The 11,748-nt window shown below is 49.8% G+C and overlaps 3 protein-coding genes across 3 annotated transcripts; all 3 read left to right on the top strand.

The window, feature by feature from the left end:
* Window positions 1-1,959: 1,959 nt before the first annotated feature.
* On the top strand, window positions 1,960-3,006 carry LSC1 (succinate--CoA ligase (GDP-forming) subunit alpha; the record flags this gene model as incomplete). The annotated part of the gene is made up of 1 exon (XM_018882643.1): window positions 1,960-3,006. The coding sequence occupies one exon, from the start codon at window positions 1,960-1,962 to the stop codon at window positions 3,004-3,006; it is 1,047 nt and encodes a 348-aa protein (XP_018734912.1).
* Window positions 3,007-4,111: 1,105 nt separating this feature from the next.
* Window positions 4,112-5,941, top strand: TPO3 (Tpo3p; the record flags this gene model as incomplete). The annotated part of the gene is made up of 1 exon (XM_018882642.1): window positions 4,112-5,941. One exon carries the CDS (start codon window positions 4,112-4,114, stop codon window positions 5,939-5,941), a length of 1,830 nt encoding a protein of 609 aa, XP_018734911.1.
* A 3,199-nt stretch (window positions 5,942-9,140) lies between these two features.
* Window positions 9,141-10,265, top strand: CYB2 (Cyb2p; the record flags this gene model as incomplete). Its single annotated transcript, XM_018882641.1, has 1 exon — window positions 9,141-10,265. One exon carries the CDS (start codon window positions 9,141-9,143, stop codon window positions 10,263-10,265), a length of 1,125 nt encoding a protein of 374 aa, XP_018734910.1.
* Between the last annotated feature and the right edge of the window lie 1,483 nt (window positions 10,266-11,748).

Genomic DNA, 11,748 nt, shown 5'->3' with positions numbered 1-11,748 from the left:
TGGTTCTCAGGCGGTCCACTACGCTCCGGGCTCTGCCTCTACCTCTTTCCCGGGCGAGCCTCCGGCGGCCGGGCTCCGCCCGGACCTGGTTGTGCTCGCTACGCGAGCTTTTCTCCCCTCCGGGTGTCCGCTAACTCCGGTATTCCCGGACATGCCTCCGGCGGCCGGGCTCCGCCCCCCGGACCTGGTTGTGCTCGCTTCGCAAGCTTTCTCCCCCTTCTCCCCCCTCCCACTCCTCCCACCCCACTCACACCCACCCCTTAGGCCCTCCGCGAAGCGGAGGACAACCAGGTCCGGGCGGAGCCCGGCCGCCGGAGGCACGACCACCCCCTGAGCTGCAGTTCGGTAGCAGATAAAGCCGGACTCGGCCCCAAATGCCGGGCTGGCTCGGGAGAGGAGACTGTAACCCTTGCCCTGAGGGAAGTTTTTCCGCCTGTCATCGGGAGCCCAGTCGGCAGATGAGGGCAGAAGCGCCAGCCAAATGCCGCACAACCCACACGCACCCTTCCCCTAAGAGCCAGAGACGATCGTGGGAAAAGGACCCAAAATTTTGACCTGGCCCGCTTGCATTCTCAGTAACTAACCACCAGCTGTCTTCAATTGCACACAGATTTTTTTTTGTAGTTCTAAAGACACAAGCAAAGAAGGATAAAAATGCTGTCCCGTAACATTCAAAGAGTCTCTGGACCTGTCAGAAGGTGAGTTTTTAACAGGGAATGGCTGTTTCTGTTTGGAGAGTGATGCGGTTTATCGGGTGCAAGACCCGAAGTACGCGGGTGTGAGGTGTCACGGGAAGATTGGAGTGTTTTTTTTCTTTCAATTGGGTTCAATTGTGAGAGGAATTGCGAATGAGCTGATGAGAAAGTTTAAGTCGCGAAAAGGAGTTATTCGGGTCAATTGACTGTATCTCTTATCAATCATAAAGTGAAGTGAAAGATTAAGATTGAACTTATGAGAGAGAGAAGAAACAACGACAAGAGATGGACATTGAGTGTTATGAGAAGAGAAAGCAATGGCAGAGACAAAGACAAGGAAGGATTTAGAGAAAAACTATAGGAGAAAAAGCATCAACTCTGAGACTAAGACATCATCGGAAGAGCAAATACACATTGCTGGCCAATGATATAAGAGCTCAGATGCTTTGATAACAACGTTCTAGAGACGAGAAAGAACAAATGAAGACAAGAAAAGACGAGACAAATCGAGAAAAGACAAGAAATTATGAAACAAGCTGAGACAGTGATGATCACAAATGGGTAGAATATACCCGAGAAGCTACTTATGCTAAGATAGTCAGGCTGTCAGTCGGACATCTGAGCAACCAAGCCTTCCATGTTATTGGTCGGAGATTGAAAAATGACGAGAAACAAGAATTGAAATAGGGACCCAAAAGGGGAGATCGCGAATAGTGATCTTGGCTAGAGAATCAGTTTTCAGATCTGTAACAAACGAAACAATAGCTCTCACATCGGGGTCTCGTTGGGATTTCAACCTCTCGGAGCTGATTGATTAAACACAAGACAAAATTGCCAAGAGTACACCTGTCTTGATTGATACTCTTTTACAGATTACGGTTCCAGATCAGAAACAGATAGACACTGTCGTCCTTGAGATCCACACATCGTGATACATCTGGATCCCACATTACGATCTATGATGGGTCTCGTCTCTCCATCTCCTGATCCATTCTATCTGGTCTCTGCAGTCAAAGTACTGTGTCCAACTTTCTCTCTTCTCTCTTCTTGTACTTTCACACTCTCTGTCGACTTTGTGATCAGGTTCTCACTTGCTAGTCTGTCAGTCTCATAAGACGGTCTTCTGATCATACTGAGGACACTGTCAGCTCTCTTTCTCTCTCCCGTTGCACCTCCCCCACGCTGGGGTGCCCCCCCATGCCTCCGGCGGCTGGGGCTGCGCCCCAGACCCCATTGCTCCTCTCGCTCCGCTCGAGTCGTTCCCATGGACCCCCTCAACTCCTGCGAAGCAGGAGCAACCAGGGTCTGGGGCGGAGCCCCAGCCGCCGGAGGCACACCCCACCAGAAGCTAACGTATCGCAGGGCCTTTTCCACCTCGAAGCAGGCATCCAACTACTCGCAGACCATCAACAACCTCAAGATCAACTCGGAGACCAAGGTGTTGTTCCAGGGTTTCACCGGTAAGCAGGGCACTTTCCACGCCCAACAGGCTCTTGACTACGGTACCAAGATTGTCGGTGGTACCAATCCTAAGAAGGCCGGTCAGACTCATTTGGGTCTTCCTATTTTCGGCACTCTTGCTGAGGGTATTAAGGAGACTGGCGCCAGTGCTTCGGCTATTTTTGTCCCTCCTTCGGCTGCTGCTGCTGGTATTATGGAGGCCATTGAGGCCGAGATTCCTCTTGTTGTTTGTATCACCGAGGGTATTCCTCAACACGATATGGTCAAGGTCGTTGATGCTTTAAAGACCCAGAGCAAGACCAGATTAGTCGGACCCAACTGTCCTGGTATCATTGCTCCTGATCAATGTAAGATCGGTATCATGCCTTCTTCTATCCACAAGCGTGGTAGAATCGGTATTGTCTCTCGTTCCGGTACTCTTACCTACGAGGCTGTCAACCAAACCACTAATGTCGGTCTTGGTCAATCTCTTGTCATTGGTATTGGTGGTGATCCATTCTCCGGTACCAATTTCATTGATGCTCTTAAGGTATTCTTGGAAGACGAGCAAACCGACGGTATCATCATGATCGGAGAGATCGGTGGTTCTGCCGAGGAAGACGCTGCCGAGTTCCTTAAGGAATTCAACCAAACCCGAGCCCAACCCAAGCCCGTGTGCTCGTTCATTGCCGGTATCTCTGCTCCTCCCGGCCGTCGTATGGGCCACGCCGGAGCCATCATCTCCGGCGGCAAGGGTGGTGCCGAGTCCAAGATCAAGGCTCTCGAGGCCGCCGGTGTCGCTGTCGAGCGTTCTCCCGCCAGACTCGGTAAGACCCTCTACGACCAATTCGTCAAGAACGATCTCTTGTAAACCCCGCAAAACCCCCTCATCCCCGCGTATCTAAAGTAAATATTTTCCCATAATAGAGCCCCGTGCTGACATCTGTGACCCGGATCTGCCTCCGGCGGCTGGGGCTCCGCCCCAGACCCTGGCAGCTCCTGCTCCGCAGGAGTTTTCTGGGGGTTGTGGCACCCCCGAACCCCGACTCGAGCGAAGCGAGAGGAGCCACGGGGTCTGGGGCAGAGCCCCAGCCGCCGGAGGCACGCAGGGTCCACCCCCTGGGTGGGGGTCGCGGGTGAGCCGCGTGGTGATCGGCTAGAGGGGTGCATGACCGTTGGTATGTCCGGAGGTTTTGCCTGTTTGGGGTTGAGGTGGGGACTGAGTCATGGCTGACGAGAAGCACGATAGCAGGTGATGTTGAAGCGTGCTGGTGATGGGTTTGTGGGGTCTACTGAGTGGGGTTTTCCGTCGATGGCCACCTGCAGACGGTCTTTGTCTCTTTTCTGGGGGTGGGGACGTGCCTCCGGCGGCTGGGGCTCCGCCCCAGACCCTGGTTGCTCCTCTCGCTTCGCTCGAGTCGGGGCTCGGGATGCCTGAGCAACTGGCGAACTCCTGCGAAGCAGGAGCAACCAGGGTCTGGGGCGGAGCCCCAGCCGCCGGAGGCAGACAGGCGAAATTCCGCTGTTCAAGTTCCGCGTTGGTGTCGTGTGCCCCCACACGGATTTGTAAGCTAGCGACTGCTGGATTAGGCAAATTGAATTGCCGAAAGTTTGCCTTGGTACTTGAATTTCATGCACCGTTTGCTTTTTCGCTAGTTTTTCATGGCGATCGCTGCATGTGTCGGACATCGAAATTTTATATTCCTACATATTCGAAGTATGGAACAAGTATTTATATGCGTTTTGTTCCTCTTGTGGTGTCCAGGATCAGAAATTTTTAAAAAATTAAACAGATTCAGAGATAATTTGAAAAATAAAAAATATCAAGATAAAAGAAAAATTCAAAGGTGAACGAAATATTTTATACGCAAGTCGCTCGCCTTTTTGTGCTATTTAGATGAACCCAACTGCTTTTTCTTGTTATTTGGGTCTGTCATCATTTATGCTATAATATCGACATCTCTTTTTTGTCTACCATGTCGCTCGCTGAAGACGCTCATTTTCAGTATCATCGTCGCGGCAGTGGGTCGGGCTCGTCTAACTCCGAGTCTGATTATCCGCTTCCCGTAAAGCTGGTCGATAATTCTTGTAGTGTCGAGGATGTGGAGAAACAGCAGTATAAGGCCGACTCTGGTTCGGCCATTGGGCCAGGCATTTCCCAATCTATGTCTCGTGCTTCGAATGCTAGTGGCAGGTCGCTGGCTAGTGGGTATAGTGTCGAGGAGATTTATGGAGATGCTGCTCCTGAGAATATCAGAGTCACTCGTCAATTGACCATGGAAACTATCAAGTCTCGGATTTCTACTGTGTATTCAGAAAACTATTTCCCGGCCGATGGTGGTGATACTGTTAATAGAGATGGGTCTGAATTCAAGGATATTGATCCTGAACTTGTTACTTGGGAAGGTCCTGATGACCCTGAGAATCCTAGAAACTGGTCCCCATTTCGTAAATGGGTCACTACAGTTGTGGTTAGTGTTTATACGATGATTGCACCTCTGTCGTCGTCTATTTTGACACCTGCTGTGCCTGCTATTGCCGAGCAGCTACACATTGAATCGTCTACTATGCAGAACCTCACTGTTAGTATTTTTGTTTTGGCATTTGCTATTTGCCCTTTATTTATTGGAGGCCTTTCCGAACTGTTTGGCAGACAGGTGGTTCTCAACGTCTCGATTGTTTTATTATTAATTTTCAATATTGCATGTGCATTGGCCCGTAACACTGGCCAACTCTTAATTTTCCGTTTTCTGGCGGGCATGGCCGGTGCTGCCCCTATTTCCGTGGGTGCTGGTACTTTGGCTGATATGTTTAATGACAAGGATCGTAACACTCCTCTGGCTTTATACAGTTTAGGCCCTAATCTCGGTCCTGTTATTGCTCCCATTATTGCTGGTTTCCTTGTCGAGTATACTTCTTCATGGAGATGGGTTCTATGGACTCTGTCTATTATTAATGGAGTTGTAGCTTTTGTCGGTTTAATCACCTACAAGGAGACTTATGCACCTACTCTACTTTCTCGCAAAGCCAAGAAGTTGAGAAAAGAGTCTGGTAACGACAACCTTCATACTGTGTTTGAAATCGCCCGTACTCCTTTTATGGAGAGATTTCTTACCGGTATCACCAGACCCATTGTCATGTTGTTCACCAACCCGATTATTATGGGACTTGGTCTGTACATGGCATTTGTTTACGGATTCATGTATCTCATGTTGGTAACCTACCCTGATCTGTGGTATAATGTGTACCACTTTAAACCCGGCATTGCTGGATTAATGTATTTGGGACTCGGAGTCGGCTCGATTTTCAGTGTTGCGTCGTGGACCCCGCTGACCCAGTACACCTATCTGAGGCTGACTGCTCGTAATGGCGGTATTCCAAAACCCGAGTTCCGTATTTTCCTGGTCAGTCCCACTGCTGTCATTCTCGGCTGCGGACTGTTGTGGTACGGATGGAGTGCTGAGGCCAAGCTCGTGTGGATCATGCCCGTGGTGGGTACTGGCATTTTTGGGTTTGCACTGTTCCCTGTGTTCCAGTGTATTCAAAACTATCTCATCGACATGAACCCAAGATACTCGGCCTCGGCTGTCGGCGCTGCTGCTGTGTTCCGATCCACCTTTGGTTTCGGGTTCCCACTCTTCGGCACCGCCATGTACAACCGACTGGGCTACGGATGGGCGAATACCATCTGCGGCATCCTCATGTTCATTCTGGGCATCCCGTTCCCCATTATAATCTATTTCTACGGTGAGCGTGTGCGCCAGTGGAACGACGACCGTCTCGAGCGCAAGCACAACAAAACTTAGTAGCATCTTTCCTAATCAATTTAATATTATTTAAATACCGTTTCGCTCTGGAATACCCTTCCGGGAGGGTCAAATGCCTCCGGCGGCTGGGGCTCCGCCCCAGACCCTGGTTGCTCCTGCTTCGCAGGAGTTAGCTACGGCGGTCGAACCACTGAAAAGACAATAGTAAACTAACCTTCTAGCGCTTATGAAGTTACAACTCTAGCCAAAGCACCAAAACCATCATATTATGGGTTGGTGGACCAGGAGCTACGAGGAGGTGGCTCTTGCGAGTGAATAGGGCACTCTGCCAGTTTACTTTTTGATATAATGGTGTTTCTCTACCTAGTGATTAATAACCGCTTTACATCTTGGTTGGATCACTGCAATATCTCGGTGAGCTGACCTAACCAATAAAAACTCAGCACGATGCCCTAGTGGGGCAATTGTTAGCAAGAATATATTTGTTACTACACCGACAGCTCCTCAACATGGCGGTCTAAATTCAACAATGAGCAGTACAAAAATAAGTTGTTCTCCCTAATCGACTACGATCCATTTTGGAAGTTTAACATATCCGGTTCTTGATCGCAGAAACTGTATACACCATCAGCTTCAACTTCAGTATAAGTTTGAGCTCGCAGGTCTTTGAAAAGTGCCATAACTCTCTATATCAGGCGATGATGTCGAATCACCTTTTTGTTGACTCTTCTCTCATAAAATATATTAACATCGAGGTGCGCAGATTTCGAAAGTACACACTCGATAGACCCTGTCGTGCTATCTATCTATTTGACATCAGAAATTCGCCAACTTTACACGGGATTTCAACGAGCAGAGCGTACAGCATTGGCCCATTCTTGCCCTAACAAATATTTTCTGGCCACTCTATGAGCACACATAATGGGCCCCTGTCATTGACCAGCCTGCAGTTGTAAGTCCATCTGGAGTTCGGTCAAAGTGCAAAATATCTTCTGGAACATCGATATTACCAAAAGTTACGGCAAATTGAGAACTTGGTAGTCTGAGGAGCTGACTCCTTCGGTCTACTCGTGCGTGACAATTGCCAGTCGTTTTTGGTGCGTAGACGAGTACCATTTCCCATCACTCAAACTATCAGCAAGATAGTTACTGGAATATCCAGAGATATTGTTCTTCGCAAAAACCAATAAAGTCAATATGCTCAATATGTCCTGGAAGTCGCTTAGACAGCCCTCTCATACATGATACTTCGTATTCTAGTAATATGAGGTGAGCAGTTCATGAGTCTAATAGTTGATACTTATCAACCTACTTCTGAACCTCACCACTGGCCATTAGCAATCTTTAGATTCTATTATTCACTGTTGAAGACGTTGTCAGAAAAGTGTTCTTAGCTTCATCCAATCGATCAACATGCCTTATAACAGCCATTAAAAAATTGGTCGAGCCCAAATTGTGGATACTTTTCCTAATTGGTTTAAGATAAACAACGGAAGTGCCCTTCACAATAACCTACTACCAATTCTTATAAATTCAACAAGAAAGCTTTTCGAGTATAAAGCATAATGATCCTGTTAGGATTGCATAGTACTCTCTCAGCTCATCCTCCAACAATAGCAGTATACAAGTCCAATTACCAGACAGCTTTTTTAACCAGTCGCAGATTTGTCGAACATTACGGGGTAATAATATCTTCTGAATAGTTCTACGATTTTATATTGCCGACACTGGGCCCTTGCTAATACCGATTAAACGGCCCATAAATTGTAAATTTACTTGAGCTATTAGACATTGAGCCAGATGACTTGACAGATTCACCATTAAATTTCCTCTCACGCTACTAAAAGTTTAGATCAGAGCTGTGTTAATACACTCGGCTCATGTTTCTCTCTGTAATTGCAGCTGCAGGGTACCGTCATTCACCTCGTCATTCTAGAAGGTGTTCAAATTTCTCCCATAATCAACTTTCTCCCATAGCCATTACAACCAGCAAAACTATAAACTTTTTTGATCCAGTACAAGTTAATTTGGGGCGTATGGACCGAGGAAGTTAGCTCCACTGATGGCCAGTCCTAAAGCACTGGCATGCCTGATAGCGGCCCTGCAGCGACTGATGCAGATCTCTATTCTGAGCAATGAACTCCGTCAAAACCCAATTTAACTCAAGCTATTCTTTCTTTTCTCAACGCCAACTCTACTGATTCCCTGCTCTGTCGGTCTAATTTTGTCCAGAACTCACACCACTGTCTTTCACTCAGCCTCTCGCATCCTCTCGCACCCGTTATACGAGACTCCCAAGTGCTTGCTCGTATTCACTACTTCCCAAAACTGTCGTAACGCACGTCATCCAACCAGCTCCCCCGTCTCCCCCCCCCCCCCCCCTCTTCCTTGCTCCCTTCTTGAAACTCTCCCATCCCAGAGTCCTACCCAGATTCCCATCGAGGCCCTGCCAAACGAGGTTCCAAGTGCGTTCCCATTCATGCGATCTCACTCACCTGCATAAACTGATCGTCAGGGAAGTATTATTACCCGCTTTCACATGCATTACCCCCACACTAAGCCGCGCGATGTTCTGCCGAGTTGGGGGCTTCGTAACTGCCTGAACATGATTCGACCGAACTACTATAAAACCCCTGGCACCACCACCACACTCAACCACCCCGAAAACAATGCCTCACGCTACTGAAGGTGGGTTTCCCCCGCTGCCTCCGGCGGCTGGGGCTCCGCCCCAGACCCTGGTTGCTCCTCTCGCTACGCTCGAGTCGTTACGTCTGGGATTTCCCCGCCAACTCCTGCGAAGCAGGAGCAACCAGGGTCTGGGGCGGAGCCCCAGCCGCCGGAGGCATGCCCCGTGGTAGTAGTAGTACTAACAAGAACAGTTGCTAAACATAATACGAAGGAGGACTGTTGGGTCATTATTCACGGAAATGTGTATGATTTGACGGAGTTCCTGCCTAACCATCCCGGCGGTCAGAAGATTATTCTGCGATACGCAGGGAAGGATGCCACGGATAAGTTCAAGACTATTCATCCAGAAGATATTATTGCCAAGTTTTTGCCCGGATCTAAGAATCTGGGTCCAGTGACTGGTGTTGAAGAAGCTAAGGAATCAGCTGATGGCGATAAGGAAGAGGAGGTCGATGAACAGGAGGCTCAGAGACTCGAGAACATCAAGAATAAACCTCCTCTCAGCCAGATTTATAATTTGCTGGATTTCGAGCATGTGGCCAGAAACACTATGGAGAAAGCAGGCTGGGCTTACTATTCATCCGGAGCTGACGACGAGATCACATTACGGGAAAACCATCATGCATTCCATCGAGTGTGGTTCCGTCCTAAGATTCTGATCGATGTCACGAATGTCGATTTCTCGACTACAATGCTAGGATCCAAATCGTCTGTACCTTTTTATATCACTGCTACGGCTCTGGGTCGATTGGGTCATCCGGACGGCGAGACGGTATTAACACAGGCTGCCGGTAAACATGGCGTGATCCAGATGATTCCGACCCTGGCATCGTGCTCTTTTGATGAGATTATCGATGCTGCCACTGACAAACAGACTCAATGGATGCAATTATACGTTAACTCAGATCGCGAGACCACGAAACAAATTGTTCAGCATGCGGAAAAGCGTGGAATCAAAGGTTTATGGATCACAGTAGACGCACCCCAGCTCGGACGTCGTGAGAAAGATATGCGATCCAAGTATGATGAAGAAGTGGCCGATGTTCAGGACGAAGATGGCGGTGAAGTCGACCGATCGCAAGGAGCAGCCCGTGCCATTTCGTCGTTTATCGATGTTTCGTTGTCCTGGAAAGACATTGCCTGGTTCAAGAGTATCACTAAAATGCCAATTGTATTAAAAGGAGTACAAAGATACGAGGATGTATTACTAGCAGTTGAGCATGGAGTTGAAGGAGTAGTCCTTTCGAACCACGGAGGACGACAACTCGAGTTTTCACGTTCGTCAATTGAAGTGCTCGTGGAGACCATGGCTGCTTTACGAGCCCGTGGCTGGCAAGACCGAATCGAAGTGTACGTCGATGGTGGAGTCAAACGAGCTACTGACATTCTCAAATGCATTGCTCTCGGTGCCAAAGGCGTTGGAATTGGCCGACCATTCCTGTACGCGATGTCGACGTACGGAGTCGAGGGCGTGTCCAAAGCGATCCAGCTGTTGAAAGACGAGCTTGAAATGAACATGCGCCTTCTGGGAGTCACCGACCTGACCCAGCTCAACCCCACCTTCGTCGACGTGCGCAGTCTCAGCGCCCACAACAGCATCCCCGCCGACCACCTGTCCCTCACGGTCTACGAGCCCATGACGGTGCCCAAATTCAAGACCGCCTCCAAACTGTAACCCCCCCCCCTAAAACACACATTTTTCCTGACGGCCACAGTGCCTCCGGCGGCTGGGGCTCTGCCCCAGACCCCGTGGCTCCTGCTTCGCAGGAGATGGCTGGGACCGTCGACGCCCGACTCGAGCGAAGCGAGAGGAGCCACGGGGTCTGGGGCAGAGCCCCAGCCGCCGGAGGCATTACCACCCCGCCAAACACTAAAGAATAAAAAAAACACTGTCACAGATGAGAGAATAACGGGTAACGTCTATGAGATGATGCAGCACGAGTTGGTTTTCTTGGCCTGTTTGTAGAACATTCGCGAGCTGGCCGACAGGGCCTCGGACTTGTCGACGAGCGAGTCGAGTTTCTCGCCTCGCGCCAGCACGCTTTCAATGGTCTTATGAAGAACAATCTTGGTCTCGTCGAGCTCCTGTTGCACCTTGAGAATGGTATCTGCCTGCTGAGGGTCCTGGTACTTCTTGAGATACTCTTCCAGAGCAGCGTACTCGAGCCCCTGGTTACTGGTCACGCCAGTCCATCTGGTGGGAGGAAACTTGATCAGATACTCATCCAGCACCTTATTCAGCAGCGAAAACGCCACTCGCACCGGATACTCCTTATCACTAATAATCACGGCCGCCAGACCCTCGCTTCGGGCGTACACATGGCCAATATAAGCTGTTCCGTGTTAGTTTACTGGGGGGTGGGGTGTGCCTCCGGCGGCTGGGGCTCCGCCCCAGACCCTGGTTGTTCCTGCTTCGCAGGAGATGGCGTGGTTAGAGGGGATACTCCACGCAACGACTCGAGCGAAGCGAGAGGAGCAACCAGGGTCTGGGGCGGAGCCCCAGCCGCCGGAGGCAGGCTCAAGTCAGCACGTACCTCCTTCTTCGACGGATTGACGTTGTCCTGGTTTTGTTCGTGAGGCCACTGTGAGACTGAAGAAGCTCATGAACTGGCCGACTCTGGATCACTGGTTAGTTTTCGGGGGTTTTGAGGACACCAGACTGGAGGAGAACGTACCCTGATCTCTCGAAATAACTGAAGGTGGACAGGTCGCGAGCACTGGACAGCTCGAGACCCTTGTCGTCGGTGTTGCGGATGACTCCGATGTAAAATAACTTCATTGTTGGGAGGTGGCGTTGGCTTTTTGGTAGCAACTGGCCGGTCGGTGAAGAGAAGTAAGGGGAACGTAAACTTGTTTGTTATGTTATCTCTACAGAAGCGAAATGCGAGGGTCGCCGCTAGTCTCGTGAATCTTGTTCAGCCGCGTGGGACGGTTGGGAGATTGCCCGGTCGCTGGCAGCCTGATTAGGCTGGATCTGACCGCTGTTCCTGTGACTAGCGACACTCGTATTTGTATCAGACGAGTGGCAGATGTGGGATTGGGAGTTGAAAAATTCACTGGATGGTTTGAGAAGTGGTTGGAGTTGGTTTTGGAGGGTGTTGTCGTTGATTGGTGTGTCGAGAGAGAATTTAAAGGGGCCAGTTCGACTGGTTTCTGCG

The sequence above is a fragment of the Sugiyamaella lignohabitans genome, chromosome A (genome assembly GCF_001640025.1).
Source record: "Sugiyamaella lignohabitans strain CBS 10342 chromosome A, complete sequence".
NCBI lineage: Eukaryota > Fungi > Ascomycota > Dipodascomycetes > Dipodascales > Trichomonascaceae > Sugiyamaella > Sugiyamaella lignohabitans.
Note: the sequence above shows the minus strand (reverse complement) of the source record. Positions and strands in the feature narration are given on the sequence as shown.